Source organism: Protopterus annectens, chromosome 5.part0 (genome assembly GCF_019279795.1).
Source record: "Protopterus annectens isolate FY-2018-M chromosome 5.part0, PAN1.0, whole genome shotgun sequence".
Lineage (NCBI taxonomy): Eukaryota > Metazoa > Chordata > Ceratodontiformes > Protopteridae > Protopterus > Protopterus annectens.
Window position 1 is genome coordinate 275,181,118 of NC_056735.1, and position 16,952 is coordinate 275,198,069.

Sequence of the window (16,952 nt, forward strand, 5' to 3'; positions counted from 1 at the left end):
GCAGCAAACTTGATCTGAGGAGTGAGCATAATGAGTAGAGGGAGGAGCTTGAGATCTGGATCTGAAGTATTGTATATGTGGCCAAGTCTGATATGAGGATCTGGTCATAGACCCATCCTTGAGGAAGAATGAAAATGGACAACACAGATGCAAAGTTATGGTAAGTACATAACTTCTGATTTCAGCACATTGTTGTGTGCTGCTCTTGAGATTTCTGACATAGCTGAAGAAAACATGGTTATCTTTTACCTGGGAGGCTATCTTAGCCTCAAAGTTGGCTTTGAATGACCTAATTAGCCCTCTTTGTTGCTTATTTAGAGTTTTTATCTTTGGGAATAGCCCCTCCTGATTTTTGAGATATATGTTTTATATTCTTTTTAATTTGGGATGCCACAAAACCATCACTTAATAAAGGGTAATTTGACTTGGAATAGTTCCTAACTCTTGCTCATTTTAATTTAATTTAGACAGCTTTATGGTCTAATCTTACCAGGGAGGACGAGCCATGCGGGGTGAAGGTGTGCAGTGTTCTCACATATTTATGAGTTTGAGGACCAGTATGTTGGAGCCTCTAGTGGGCGTATTCAGTGTTTGGTCAAGGGAGTTTGTATTCATAGTCCAGGAATCTCTGTGCCTTTAGATTTGAGGCCATGTAGGATTCTCAGTCTATACAGGGGTAATTAGTCTCCCATGAGTAGAGTGTTAGGTTGGAGGATAAGTGTCTCCAGTAGGTCCAGGTATGCATTGTGAGCTTCTTGGACCATGGAGGGTGACCTGTAGTTGGCTGGGATATGCTATGGGATTTTTGCCTATGGTGATCTTCCAAGTGGAGGAATTCCAGCCCATTATCCTGTTTGACTACTCTAGAGGTATGTTTTGTTATTGATGTATATTGGGACACCTCCACCTTTAGCTGTCTGTGCAGTTGCTGGTCTGAATCTGTGGAAGGCACTGAAATTTTGTACTGTCCGGGTTACTCTCTGCTGCTTTAGACCATGTCCGAGTAACTGAACAGATTTCTATTTTCTCCTGTTTGAGGAGGGCTTGGAGGAATTGTAGTTTTTATTTAGGCAGCTGGGATTGAGCAGTAACACCATGAGGTTCAGTTGAGTTGATTTTATGTTGGTAAGTTTGTCAATTTAGCATTGCTTAAAAAGTATGAGGGTGGATAAAGTTTTAGCCATTATTTATAAGGCTAGAGAAAAAAGGTGCAGACCATCCTTAGCAAAGCAACTCAGTCTGTTAATCATTTCCTTCCAAGGTGACAAATATTGGATCCCCTTAGAATGACTCCAGAAAGATGGACAGTTGTTGAAACTGATACTTTGTTTGCTCATACTGTGGCATCATCCTCAGTGATGCTAAATGCTGTTGAATGCTAGGTTCATACCAGCTTGAGGCACACAGTCTGAAAGCTGCATAATGTATCTGTTCGTATAAACCAGGGAGGTACATCTCAAGTCATCTATACCTACATGGACTATGATGGAGTAATACTGGTACCTGTGGCATAATGACTTAATTATGCTTTAAATTGCAGTCGTTACTTCCCTTGATCTGCGCACAATGTAGCTTTTGTTAAGATCATGTTTAGATTCATAAATATTAGGCTAGCTGTCCTTGTGGGCCATTTGAAGTGTATCCAGTGTCTCTTTTAGTGCTGGTTGGTTATTATATATTACCCCTAGTGTGAATAACTGGGATAGTAGATAATTTGAGGGGACCCATGCATGAGATAAAGAATTTGGGAGCTGTCTCTGTCCATTAGTGGTATTGGGTGTGTGTGTGTGTGTGTGGGGGGGGGGTGCTGGGGTAAATTTTCTATTACACAGAGGTCCAAGTTGGATTTGAATATGGACAGGGGTGAACTTTGTTTACATGGATAGGGAGTCTGTTCATGAACAGTGCTATCCTTTGCAATATATACTTGTCCCTCTAAGCCATTCTGTTGATGTTTCAGAAGAGATTTAGATCCCTGGACTGAGTATTTCAGATGCCATTTGACTTGCTGATGTGCAATAGGTCCATCACTGAGTTGGAGAATGCCTTGTATGTCAGACAATGGTCACCTGTCAGCAGTCTGTTGGATACTGATGATGGTGACAGGGCTCTGAAGCAGTCCATGTAGGATGTATTGTTTAGACCTTGTATCCTTTTAGTAAGTATTGCTATGGGCATTCAAGTTATTGCATTTGTCTGGGCAGATACATACCAAAGGGGCATTATACTTACTGATTGGCCTAATGAGAGATAATTAAAGGCAGGCAAGGACATCTCTAAATCTAGATGCAATCCCTTTGTTTATAAGCTGTGCAACATAGAAGGAATTTCATATGGCAATGGGCACATGTTGGTTGAAGTTGGGTCACTGTCCACATAAGTTCCCAAATTCCAAACAACTGGATGAATTCTTAGGGGAATATTGATCAATGTGTTAGTTTCCCAGGGTAGATGACTTGCCAAAGTATATGATGATGCATTTTTGGCATTTAGTTTCGGTCCACGATTCTGACTCCAGTTATTTGTTATCGGACTTTTCACATAGATTTGTTGACAACGTGTTTTTTCTGTGTTCAGTTCTGGCAAGTAGTTTCTCCACATTCATTTCATGTCATGTCAGAAGTTGTAGTAAACAGTACAAAGAAGCAGTAGACGTGGTCTAAATTCCATGAGTTTTGTATTCAAATGAATTCTGCAGAATATCTTTCTACCACATGACATGCAGATCACTCTGGTTATTTCATTAGCATTTAGGTTCAGAAGTTCATAGGTGTGTACTAGGCTAATGACCAGAAAGGCCTTTTAAGCCTAGTCATGCATCCCAAATCTCTGATAATTCTGGTACCTTAAAGTGTAAGCAGGGGCTTGGGAGGCGAAATATTTACAAGCAGGGGCTTGGGAGATGAACAATTTACAGGCTGCCTCTGTTCATTAGAGACATGGGTGCCAAACCAGGGTTGTATTTCCTGTTCCCCATCCAGTTGTCCAAGTTGCATTTGAATTGGGTTAAGGAGGAACTGTGCTTCACATGGATGGGGAGCCTGTTCCAGAGTAGTAGTTTCTGGGATACGTACCTGCCTCTGCAGCATGTCCTGTTTATATCAGAGGCAAGGTAAGTCTTTAGAATGGGGAATTTAAAGCTGAATACTCCATATCCAACATTCAGGTTGTTTGTATCATATTATTCATTGTAGTATGCTTGTAATTGTTTTGAATTCTCTGGTATAAATATCTACCATGTTTGTGATTTGAACTTTTGGATGGTATTTGAGCATGTCAAAAACTAAGCAACTCAACAGCATTTTATGTTGGTGAAGTTTGTTTTAAATGTGATCCCAAAGTAGCATTCTTTGGATTTTTTAGCTTCCTCGTTCCAACTAACGTCTTTACCTTTAATGTTTTTCCCATCTATTTGCTTTTGAAATCCAGACAGTCTCTGGTGCAAGCTGTTGTGCGAGGAATCTTTGAAGGAATTGTGGATCAGGCACCTTTTGCCATTGAAGATTTAATGAAAGAACTGCAGGAAGGAGAAGATGATTCAAACTCTGAGCAGCAGGAGTGTGGTGTAGAACAGAATTCTTTGTCTACCAAAAAGCAAGTTACCAGACAGAAACTTGGTAAGCCATTTGATTGCAAAATCTTTTTGAGTGATTGACTAAAGTCTGACAGCTGGGTGTAAAGTACCCACTTGAGTCATATACCCTCTTTTTTAAACAATGAACATCTTTATTAAATTAACACATGATATAGGCAGTCGTACATTTTTATATAAATGAAAACAAACCATGCTGACGTATTTTTAGTTGCAAACATTATACATCACTTATCTTTCCAGTCACGGTCAGTCAAACATTACATAGCTCATTCAAATCTTGCCTTCTTTTAAAATCATTCCTCCTCCAAAACTTTATTCTGCATGTATTTCTCCCACAGTTCCCATTGTTTCTATGTAATGTACTCCTGCCCTTTTCCTAAAGGTCCCATTTCCAGTTTTATCTTAGTTACTATATTCATTATTTCTAGTACAGTTGGTTTAAACTTTGATTTCCATTTTCTAGTATTTTTTTTTTTTTTGGTAGCCACCATAATTAGATTCAGCAAGGCCTTACTTATGCATAGGCAATTCCGATTCTGTTTCATAGCTCAAGAAAATCATTTCTTTAGTTGCACTTTTACTCACCCAGTATTTCTGACAGGGTAATCTGCAGGGAATCCTTAGTCTGCCAATTCATTACACTCCCAAAAAATATGTTTTTACCTCCAACATTTACAATCAACCTGAGGAATACTTCTTTGGAGTCTACTTGGGTTATGAAAATACCTATGGAAACACTTCCAAGCAAGGATCTTAGGTCTTCTAGACTTTGTTGCATATTTGGGAGTTATACATATATCACCCATTGTTTATTTGTGAATTGCTTATCCAATCTCCCTTCCCAATCCTTTCTAAACTCCTCTGATTGAGTCTATTTTATTTTATTTTATTTAACATTTGTTTACCGGGAAATTCTGACTTTGAACGAATTCAATTTTCAGCGGAGGCCTGGGAAGAAATGCTCCAGACACATGTCTTTGAAACATGGGAGGAAACTAGAGCACTTAGAGGAAACCCACACGAATGCAGGGAGGACATGCAGACTCCATACAGAAGGCACTCCAGCCAAGAATCAACCCAGAAAACCTCTTACTGTGAAACCTCTTACTGTGAAGCAACAACGCTACCGCTGCACCACTGTGCCATCATATATATAGTTATGTATATAGTTATTGTGCAATATTTTATATGCCCTACTAATTATCCCTTTTTCTAAGAGCAGCTTCGGTTCTAGATTCTACTAAAAATTGTAGCAGTGCTGTCTTTTCCTTAGGATTCCCTTATTTCTTTCTTTGCTTATACTCTAATATTAGTCCTTGATAGGGAAGGCAATCTCTAGCCTGCAGTCCAAGTAAATTCTTGGCCTCTTCCCATTCTGTTACCTTTCCCTTTCTAATTATTTGTTCCCAAGACCTTGCTTCCTTTGCCAGTTTTTTCCAGTAAATTCCAACCGCCTCTAGCCTATTGTCTATATTCCTTATTGCAATCATCCCTGTTAGCGGAGCAGAATCCCCTTTTGCCATCCCCATGTTGGCTTAGTTAAAATACATTCCATTTTATGAATACAGTATTCTATACGGGTATTATTATTCTCCTTAAGGATATGCATCAAAAATCCCAGTCTCTCCTTATTTCTTGAGCTTCCTTCCAGTTTCACCATCCTTCAACTCTTTATTAATTGCTATCCACAACTTCTCTTGTTGATAAAAATGTCTGACCTGTGTTTAAAGCTAAAGGGACTAAAAACATTTTCACTGCTTGTATCTTACTATCAATATCTATAAAACAGATCTTCCAATTTCTCAGTTTTTGTATTATTTTGTTTAGTCTCTTTCCAAATATCCTTAGCTGCCAAAAATAGAATCCTTTTTAATCCATAGTCCTAAGTACTTAATGTTATTATATCCCCATAAATATGGGCAATGCTGAACCAGTTTGTGTGTGTGTGTGTGTGTGTGTGTGTGTATACATAGCTTGCATCTATTGCCTTTGTTTTATCGTCATTAATTTTGTCTCTCAAAAAGACTTGAAATGGTCTCATAATGTTCCACAATGCTGAAGTGTCCTTTTCTGGTTTTATCACGTATAAAATATCATCCACATATAGACAACTTTTCTTCACTACCATACCAGTCATGGCCTTGAATTTTTGGAGTCCCTTATTTTCTTTGCCAATGGTTCTAAGTATAATGCAGATGATAAAGGGGAAAGAGGACACCCCTGCCTGGATCCTCTGCTAAAACAGAACTCATGAGAGAGGAACCCACCCACTTTAATTTTTTCCTCCGATCCCTCATATATCCTCCATATATCCAACATTATAATTTTATCAGGGAATGCAAATCCTTCCATTGTCCTACTCATAAAATCCCATCTTACTGTGTCAAATGCTTTCTCTGTATCAGGACCCACCAACAACAGTGGTATTGTTTTAATTCTGCTTCCCTCTGGATCATCATTGTTCAATTAATGTTGTCAGATGTTTACCTCCCTCCACAAAAACACATTGATCCATAGCTATCAATTTTGGCATCACCTTTGCCACTTTTTTAACCATTATAGACCTAAACACTTTATAATCACGGTCTCTAATCGAAATGGGCCAATATAAAGCTGGATCTGATTGGTCTTTACCCTCTTTATGTATTACAGCTACCACTACTTTCTTCCAGGATGTTGATGCTTCTCCTTCTTTTAAAATACTGTTAAGTAAAACCTTCCAGATATTTATCAGTTTCTTCCCTCCTAGTTTCTAAACTTCCATAGGAATATCCTGCATTCCTGGGGACTTTCCTGTAGCTTGATTGTACATCACCCTTTTTATCTCATCTCATCCTGTCCTAACTGTTAATAACCGAGCTTCATCTACCTTGAACATTTTAATTCTTCCATAAACATTTCCATGTGTAGTTTTTCTTGATTTCCATATTTCTCTAATTTATACAAATTTTCATAAAATTTCCAAAATATTTCTAGTACCTCAACAGGATCTCTGGTTGTTTTCCTTGCTATAGGCTCCCTAAGCTTAGTGACACCCCTTTCTACTTCCCGTTGCCTGAGTTGCTGTGCTAAAAGTTTTTGTGCTTTGGAGTTATTATCAAAAAGCAATTGCTTAACAGCAGTCATTCTAAACTCCTGTATATTATCGAGGTAATACCTTAATAGTGGGTGAATCTCTTAAAAGTCCAAGTGGTTTGTATGAATGCACTAGAGAAACTAGTGCAGTGATTTTGAGTGAAATATAAGGAATGTAGTGCAGCCAATAGTACCTTGTAGGAGAATTTAGAAATAAAAATGTGAAATGCTATGGTTTACAGAGCTGAAGCTGCATTACAAAAAGGCTGTATTTTATGCTGGCTGTTTGGCATAGAGGGACCAGGGAATTTACTTTTTGACTCAGCCAGCCTGGGTTTATTCAGGTGCTGGAAGAAATAGCTGGGGGTTGAGGTGGGAAAAAAGTTCTTACATTGTAGTCTAAAGTCAGTTGTCATTTGCTTAAAAGGGAGAAGGGCAGTCCAGGTCTTCCTGCTGAGCTACATTAGCTGTGTAAGAGCGTGACATCCCCATGTTATATTCATGGTACTCCTAATCCTTGAGCACTTGCAAGGGAATTCATGGGGTATGAAGTTACACAAAAATGAAATCCCTCAGTGGCTATCTGTGTGATGGCTGTGCCAATATTGGCTCTTATTTGGCCTGTGTGTGAGTAGAAAAAAAGTAAAATACTTTACTTTTATGGGTTATATTTGTTAATAATAGTCATAGTCTTATAATAATAGGCAGTCATTTCTGTGGCATAAATATTAAGAAAGATAGCTGAAGCTGTAGGGGAGCTGGTGTCATTGTACAATTTGAAGGAACTTACATGAGTATGTTGTTCCATCTGTAAATGTGATAAATAGAATAGGACAATTTGTTACCACAACCAGGTTACTCCAAAATGGCTGTAATTTCTAACGAGCATTTTTCACATATGTTAAGGCGACTATCTAATCAAAAAATTTGAGTTCATTGTAAGCTTGTTCCTTGAATAGGTACTGCAACATTAGCTTTTCTCACTCCAGGTTCAAAGCTGATTTTAGTAGCTGGATCATTTAGAAATGCACTACTGTATTGGTCCAGATGCTATTTTAGGAAATTAATAGATTAGAGTATTTGTCAGAAATCTACAGAGTGTTTTCATTGTTTGTGGATCATGTTTAATTGTCCTTTTGTCATTCATGTTAGAATAACACACAATGTGCATTTTAATCTGACTCCAGCTTGCAAAGTGTACAGCCTTGTGATGTACCATTGAGTTCTGTGACATCAGCTTGTACTAAACCAGTTAGAAGATGTAGAGAATTGTAGTTGAAGATGCAGTAGTGGTGTTGAATATGCGATGTGTCAACAAAGCCACATCTGTGAAAATTATACACATGTTAATGTATACAGCCATCAGATTATGTTTAAAAAACACTGGACATATCTTTTTTGCAAATGGGAAAACATTCAGATGCATTCCTAATGTGGAGAAGTTTAAGAACTTTACTCACTCCCCTTACCAGCTTTATTTGACAACTCTAGAGGTGCATAACCATGAAGGAATGGCAAACACCAGGGATCCAAAATTTTTTTTTTTCTGTTTGTAGCATTCCATCTCAAATATAGCTGAATTGTACCACAGTTAACAGGCAACAAAACTAAAAGCTACTTTGCTGCCTTACTCCTGAACCCCCCAAAGTTAGATGTACAGCACTGAGCACACACACAGATCCATAGGTTATTACTTGTCTAGAGGCCTTTTTAAGCTTAGGCATGTTTTCCCATTTGTAAATGAAATGATAATTTTACTCCGAGATATATAGTTCTGTTTAGCTGGCAGAGCATTTACAACCTGCCTGTGTGCAATAGGGGCATGGGTGTCAGTACGAGGTAAATTTTCTATTACCTATTAGTCCAGGTTATGTTTGAATAAGGTGGACAAACTGTACTTCACATGCATGTGAAACCTTTTCCAAAATAGGGTCAGTTTCTGTAGTGCATACCTCTCTCTACAATAAGTTGTACTTATGCTGCTAATGAGGTTTAGGTCCTTGGCTGGAGTATTTTGAATGCTGTTAGACTTGCTGATGTGCAGCAAGTCCCTTTACTGGGTCAGATGATGCCTTGTAAAGACCGGCATAGATCATACCTCAGTAAATCTGTAGGAGACTGAGTATAAAGGTTAAGACTTTTTGGCTGCCTGCATGTTCCATATTGTTTACACCTTGTATTCCAATTTATAAGGAACCTCTGTGGATGCTCCAGTTGTTGCATATGCCTAGTAAGGTACATTCTGAAGGGAGCATTGTAGTCTGTGTTTGGCCTAATGTGGGCTCTGTACAGCGGGATAATGACATCTTTGGACCTGGATGCTATATCCTTGCTAATGAGTTAAGCTTTTTAGAATGATTTCCTTACAGCAGTAAGCATATGCCCAAGTCACTGTCCACTTGCATTCTCAGGTTCCTTAACCAGTGGGTCTACTTTTAAGTGTATGTTGAATATGTGGTAGTTCCCAGGGGTAGACCACTTTCCAAAAGATACTATTATGGATTTTTTGGCATTCAGTTTTATACCATGGCCTTGACACCAATTAGTTTGCAACAAGACCTCTTGCAATATATGGGTGTCTTTGAGGAATTCTATGATTATGCCAAATTTACAGTCTTCAAACATGGTTAAGCAGAGCCCTTTAACATTAGCTTTGACTTATAAAAAGTAGATGCGAAAGTGGTGGCTTCAGCATCAAGTCCTCAGTGAAATGGAAGATGTCCACATATCAGAATAGTAACAGTTGTTGTCACTGTGGTAGCCACTGCTACTGCAATTCACTTTTTTTGTTCTGATTAAGAAGCATCAAAGAACCAGAATGTGAAGAAACCACATGCTCCTGCTAAGTGTTGCTTCAGTGATTAAGCAGAACTACAGCCTGTGAAGTATTTCAAAACCTGTTTGAAGTTATCAGTGAAAATCATCTCTTGATTAAACTAGAATTTTGAGGTATGTGAATGTTGAGATAATGTCTTGTTCTCTTAAGAATGCTAAATACATGTAATGCTAATTGTATGTTTAATGAAGTATAATATATTAAGAATAATTAAGAGATCTTAAGATGTTCATCATATTGAGCACTGTTAGAGTAGCCTTGGCTATATGGGTTATATCCTGCCAAGTAACAGCTAGAAAGCTTCCAAAGCTCCAGGGCAAATTCCACATGGCCAAACTGTCTAGCGGCATGAGTTGAGCTTACTAAAAGATGTGTTTAGGCAAGAAGTCTTTCAGTGCTTTAGTGATGCCGAACAGTATGCTCTTTTGAGGCCTTCAAGGATCGACAGTCTACTTTCCTTTCCTTTTCTGGGTAGATAAGTTCCCTTTGGGGAAAAGCCTTCCTTTTTTTCTTCATTTGTTGATGTTTCATTACTTTCCTCTTCACTGCTTCTAGGAACTTAATTCCAGTCCTTCTCTTTTTGATAAAGATGGGTAAATTATTGATGGGTATGGGAAAAAGTGTATATTTTACAGGAATTCCTCCCCAGAATTCCCCCCCGAGGAGCCCCTTCAGAAGCACACATGCAAGAGGAGGCACTTGGATTCCCAACCAGAGTCCCTCACGGAGGATACCAACTTGGAGGAAGGGGAAGGTTCCCCTCGATTGTCACCGGAAGATGTCTCCTTTGGAGACATCATGGAAATCCTTGTCTACCCACAAACCCAACCCGGATGAGTCTGTATTCCTGGAGGCAGAGGCATTTGGCATAGGACCCTCTACCTCCTGGGTGTCCCCTCCCATGGATCCTGTAGTGGACATGATTTCTTCTAGGGCATGGAAGGTACCAGATACAGTCGAGCCTATTCCCAGGTGCCCAAAGGTACTCAGTGCTCCTTCAGACAGACAACACTGGTCCAAGGGGTCCCTGGTTGGTGCCATGGTGGTTGCTGCGGCCACCAAAAAAGAGCTTGTGCAGGAGAATTCTTCAGTTCATATTCCAGACAGGGAGTCTCTGGTGATGGGTCATTTTGGGAAATGGTCCTCTGCGTCGGCCACCTTTGCCCTACGTGCACTGAATTATTTGGCACATGTAATCAGACTGCAGAAAGACCTGGTTAAAGAGGTTGCTGAGTCTTCCCCAGGGTCCATGTTGGCGAAGGCTTTTTCTTTCCACATGGCCACCCTTACGTCCATCTCCAGTACGTCCATGAGGCTCCTGTCACATACTACTGAGGACACCTCTAGAGCTGCGGGAACAGGTGTGGCCATTAGGTGACACTCCTGGCTCTGGCTTTGTGCCTTTTGAAGTCCTTCAAGGCATCTTATACAAATGCCCCGTGTGATGGTTACACCTTGTTTGGGAAAACAGTTCAGGACACCTTTGTCCAGAGCGAGAAAGACTTTAAGACCTTGTCTGCCATCGGGATCCACTTCTCGACCCCGCAATGATCCTTCTCTAGGAATCAGCGTGGGGTACAGAAGATGTGGCTTCAGACGTCTCAAGGCTCTTCCCAAGATGTGTCGGATTTGCCTTCCCTCAGAGACAGAGGGGGATATCATAGATGTCCTCATGGCAGAGTGTCCTCATGGCAGAGGGGGCCCGAAAAACTAAGGGTCTCAGGATTCTTTCCCAGACAGACCCTTCCAGCAACCGTGAGGGGTTGCCTGACTGCTTGCCTCTGGAGGCAGTCGATTATCTCTGAACCCAACAACCTGGGACTCAATAACAAGCGATCATTGGGTTCTGCAGATCATATCCAGAGGCTATTTGTCCCTTTCTGCATCCCCCAGTTTCACCCAGACACTTCCCAGACATGCCACCCAGTCAACAGGAGGAGGCAGCCACAGAAATTGCCAGGCTGCTCGAAAAACGAGTCATCTAGCCTGTCCCCCTAGACCAGTCTGGATCCAGCATTTATTCCAAGTTCTTTTTGGTGCCAAAGAAAACGGGGGACTTAAGACCCATTCTGGATCTTTCAACCCTGAACCTGTCAGTTGCCAAGACGAAGTTCTGGATGGTCACTATTCAATCCATTCTGCCCTTTCTACAGATGGATGACTGGATGTGCACAGTGGACCTTCAGGATGCGTACTACCATGTCCAGATGGACAGGCGCTCCCGGAAGTTCCTCCGCTTCAGGATGGGAGCCAACCACTTTTAGTTCAGAGCGCTCTCCTTTGGGCTCACCACCACCACCTGGGTGTTCACCAAAGTGATGGCAGTAGTGGCTGCTCACCTGTGGCTGCAGGGGTTTCAGGTCTTTCCCTATCTGGACAGTTGTCTCCTGTCCTCTCTTTCCAGGCATCGACTGATTCAAGCCAGGGACCATCTAGTTCTCACAGCCTGTTTCCTGGGTATAGCAATAAACCCAATAAGTCTCAGCTGGCACATGTGCAGATACTGGACTTCATAAGAGGTATGATAGATACTACCCAGGGCAGGGTGTTTCTACCTCAAGACCGACTATCACTCCATCATCATGCGCTTTACATTCTTCAAGCCAACCTTCCCCCAGCAGATTTAGTTCTTTGGGTGTTGGGATCCATGGCAGCCACAATCACTCTCGTCCCAATGACACATCTTCATATGAGAGTTTTGCAATGGATTTTAGCTGTTCAGTGGTCCTTGCTAGTCCTTCCATTGTCACACCCTGTTAGTCTATCCAGTGTTTGCAAGGACTCCCTTCCTTGGTTGCTCCAATCCCTGGATCCCCTCTAGGGTCATCCATTTGTTCTTCCCTCCCCCAAGATCACTGTGACCACGGACGCCTCCCTGCTCGGGTGGGGGGGCATTGCATGGGAAGGACAGTCCAAGGCACGTGGTCATCCCAGGAGACCAGTTTGCATATCAGTGTCCTGGAGATGAGGGTGGTGCTTTTGGCGTTGCAGGCTGTCCATACCTTTCTTCCTCCCGGGACTGTTGCCATTCAGATGGACAGTATGTCGGTAGTCTGGTACATCAGCAAATGGGGGGGGATGTGATCTTACCCCCTTTGTCACAAAGCCGTGAGATTGTGGGAATGGGCAATCTCCACCGGACGTTTTATGGTAGGAACGCACATTCTGGGAAGGTACAACATTTTGGTGGACAGGCTCAGCAAGTCTATTCTGATGCCTTATGAGTGGTCTCTGAATCCTTCAGTAGTGATAAGGGTCTTTCTAAAGTGGGTCAGCCTTGCTGCGATCTCTTCTCCTCTCCTTCCAATGTAAAATGCCGAGAATATTTTGCACTGAACCCCACTCTGGGGTAGTCTCCAGAGACACACTAGTTCATGCTTAGCCCTCCGGTCTATTGTATGCTTATCCTCTGCTCCCTCTAATTCCCAAGTTCATTCAGAAAGCTCGACGCTGGGGAAATTCAGTGATCCTCTTTGCCCCTTTCTGGCCCCGCCAAGTTTGTTTCCCCACTCTGTGGTCTCATGTAGGATGTCCCCCTTTAATGCTAGATCTGGTTCCAGGTCTGATTACACATCCCTCTGGGATATCTCACCCAGCCTTAGTCAGCCTGAAGCTCACGGCTTGGCTGCTCCAGTTTTCGTAATAGCTAGGACTCTCTGGTTGTCTTCCCCTGTTAAGAGGATACTGGTAGTAGCTCACAAATCTTCTACCAGGAATGCTTATTCGAGTAAAGCGCTTCTTGATCTGGGCTTCTCAACATGACCTGGATCTTGCACTAGTCTTGGACATTTTGGAATTTGTGGTGGGCATTTGTAATCGTGGAGATTGTTTCTCTACAGTTAAGTGCAACTAACAGCAATTTCTAACTTTCACATTGGTGAAAATTCGACATCATTGGCTTTCTCTAAGCTTTGTAAGGCCTTTTTGAAAGGTACCTTTCTTCTTAGGCCCCCCGATTAGATTCCCCTTGGATCTTGCCTTTGTGTTGCAGGCCTTGGTCTCTCCTCTGTTTGAGCTAGCAGCCACAGGTGATTTGCAGTTTCTGTCTTGGAAGACTGCTTTTTTGTAGCGATTACTTTAACCAAGAGAATTTCTGAGATCCAAGCCTAATCTATCAACCCCCCCCCCCATTATATGGTCTTCCATAAGGATATGGTGTGTCTATGGACCAATCCATCCTTTCTACCCAAAGTGGTGTCAGAGTCTAATATTAACCAGGTCATTAATCTACCAGTTTTCTTTAAGTAAAGGAGAGTACAAATTGCACTTAATTGATGTTCACAGGCAGCTGCGCTTTTATTTACGTAGAACAAAATCCTTTCGTAAGTCGGACAAACTCTATGTCCTTTTCCAAACCTTTCTTGGGTAAACCTGTCTGTAAAGTCAGTATTGCTCAATAGATTTCTGAATGCATTTCCTTGACCTATCGAGCCAAATGGTTATCCTCCCCCAGGACATGTCCAGGTACATTCTGCCAGGTCTGTTGCTACATCTACGGCCTTCTGGTCTAGGGTTTCCTTGGATGGTATTTGCTCTGCAGCTACCTGGGCTTCATCTCACATATTTATCTCCCATTATAAACTGGATCTTCTTTCCAGGGGCAGGGCATCCTTTGACTCAGCCATGCTCCAGAATATCCTTCCATGGGGACCACCCAGGGTTGATTGGTAGCTGGGACTGTCCCTCAGATTGAAGAGCAAATGAAAACAATAACTTCAGATAAATAAGTTATATACTCAACCATAATGTTCCATTTGAGTTGTTGCTTTTCATTTGTTTTCAACTGTCCCCTCCTCCCCCCTGCCTTGTGTGGGCTATGTAGTGGACTGGATGGAAGAGTCATAGTCCCACTATCCTATCAAAAATGTTTCCTTTCACAAGTCTTTCCTTGGTAGTGTCATTTTTATAGGCATGTAGTGTACTTGGGGATGCTGCTGTTTTTCTGCAATAAACTCTATCTGAGGGGAGGAGGGAAACAGGGGCATTATGGGTAGGGGAGGAGCTTGGACTTTGGATCTGATGCTGCAGTATGTGGCCGAGTCGGATCCATGCCAGATCAAAATCTTTCTCGACTCCTTCACACAGGATTGTGTCCCTGGGATGTCAGCTAGACACCTCCGTTCAAAGAGCTTTTCTTCCACGGTAAAAATAGAGGTGTGTTTCTAAGGTTTTCCACTTGGACTTCAGTCACTGCTAGGGAATACCTTAGGATTTTTAGATCTCATGGTACCTGCAATTCTCATAACACTACTGGCAAGGGCAAGACTTAACACGAGAACGATACAGTGGTATCTGAAATTTCTTTGGTCCCGGCATCAGCACCCTTTATCTTTTCAAATCTCGTTGCTGGGGTTTGTCAAGAGAAATCATTTGGTGCAGACAACAGATATCCTCCAGGTCTCCCCTTCTCACTTCCTGCTCGAAAGCAGTCAGTCAGTCACCACAGAAGCTTCAGACTTTGCTTGGGAAGCAGTTTTAGGAAGGATAAAATAGCAGAGGGTGTGGGACACCAAAGACAGAGACAAGCACATAAATGTTAAGGAAGTGCTTGCTCTGATCATGGCACTCAATTCTCTGAACCATCTTTAGTCCCCGCAGACAAGCTGAGCCCTACCAGGGCAGACTTTCATGAATGAAAACTAGATCAGGGGGTCTTCCAAGGTTTGGTCCATGTGTGGAGAGTTTAAGTAGACCTGTTTGCCACCTTTCTGTACAATCAGCTGGAAACATTCTGTTCAGGACTCCTTGCAAAAAGGCCTGGAAGACGGATATCTTTTCTTTGGACAGGAATGTTCCTGTATGGTTTTCCATCCTTTCCACTAATATCCAGAGTACTTCTGAAGTTTCAAAAGGAATCCCTCAAGATCATTGTGGCAACTCCCTTCTGTCCTAGGCAATCGTTGTTCTGCCTACTTTTGGATATGGCCAGGGGCAATTACCAGAAGCTTCCTCACAGACTGGATCTACTCGCACAAGAATAGGGATGTTTGGTACACCCCATTAGTCATCTTTACTTGAATGCCTGGATGACAAGGTCTTTATTCCTTTTAGGTACCTGTTTACTGAGGATGTGCAGCAGGTACTGATGGAGGCAAGAAAGCCTGCTACTAGGAAATCATGTATTGGCAAATGGAAAGATAGTACCAGAGTTGTCTGACATCCAAGGCATGGAGTATCCTCTCCCTCATTTTTAGGTTCAGGAAAGAAAATGGTGAGATGGATAGCTTGGCTTGAAGTAAACTCATATACCACTTTAAACATAAAAGGACTACTTATCAAAGTAACCCTGTCCCTATGGAAAAAATGAGATAGGGCTGACTCACCATAAGAACTTGCATCTCAGATACCCTTCTTGCAGAGGTCAGAACGCTCAGTAAATCAGTTTTCTATGCCAGGAACCTTGTCAGCCAGATTGGCTGGCTCAAATGGAGCAAGTATTAGCTTCTCTAACACAAAATTAAGATCTCAAGGAGGGGCCTCTGGTTTTCTTGGAGGTCTCTTATGTAAAAACCCTTTCAAGAAAATTTTGACATAAAACTACACCGAAAGAGAAGGATGCATGGGCAGACATGCTGAAGTGGCTGATAAATGAACCTTGATATAGGAATAAGAACCTTGATATAGGAATAAGAAAGGGCATAGGATAGTAACTCTCACAAATATTGTAAAACCAGAGAACTAGCACTGAATGGGTGCTGGTTATGTTACTGGCACATTGAATTTATAGTTTGCTTGTGCTGTGTATAGGAGCCTTAACTGCTTAATTGCTATCCACAAATTCTCCTCTGGTTGATTCAAATATGCCTGAATAAAGGGGCTAAAATATTTTAACTGCTTGTATCTTACTGTTGATATCCATATAACAGAGCTTCTGTTTTCTCAGTTTGTGTATTATTTTCTGTTTAGTCTCCCCCCACATATCCTTAGCTGCCACACTGGTATCATATTTAGTCTATACTCCTAAATAATTAATTTTATCATATCCCCATAAATATGCATATTGCTGAAGCAGTTCATTTGTGGGCATATAATTTACCGCTATTGCTTTTGTTTTAGCTTCATTAATTTTGTATCACAAAAAGGTTTGAAACTGTCTTAATATGTTCCACATCACTGTAGAATCCCTTTCTGGTTTTGTCAGGTATAAAATATTGCCATTTGCAAACAGAGCCATCTTTTCTTGACTACCATACCAATTATATCCTTAAATTTCTGAGTGTCTTATTTTCTTTGCCAGTGGTTCTAAATATAATGCAGATAACAAAGGGGAGAGAAGAACCCCCCCCCCGACTCGTTCCTCTAGTTTATCTGAGAGGACCCCTCCACTTTAATTTTCACCTTTAATCCTTCATATATCCTTCTAATCAACCTTATAATTTTATCAGGGAATGCAAAGGTGTCCATTGCTGTGCTTATAAAATCCCAGCTTACTCTGTCAAATGCTTT

The 16,952-nt window shown here is 41.4% G+C and overlaps 1 protein-coding gene across 1 annotated transcript in view; it reads left to right on the forward strand.

Moving 5' to 3' along the window:
• Nucleotides 1-16,952, forward strand: part of RRP1B (ribosomal RNA processing 1B) — a 1,940,580-nt gene that overhangs the window by 978,765 nt on the left and 944,863 nt on the right. Inside the window, exon 8 of the mRNA XM_044071827.1 lies at nucleotides 3,430-3,617. Coding sequence (XP_043927762.1) covers nucleotides 3,430-3,617 — 188 coding nt within the window. The remainder of the gene's footprint in view (nucleotides 1-3,429; nucleotides 3,618-16,952) is intronic.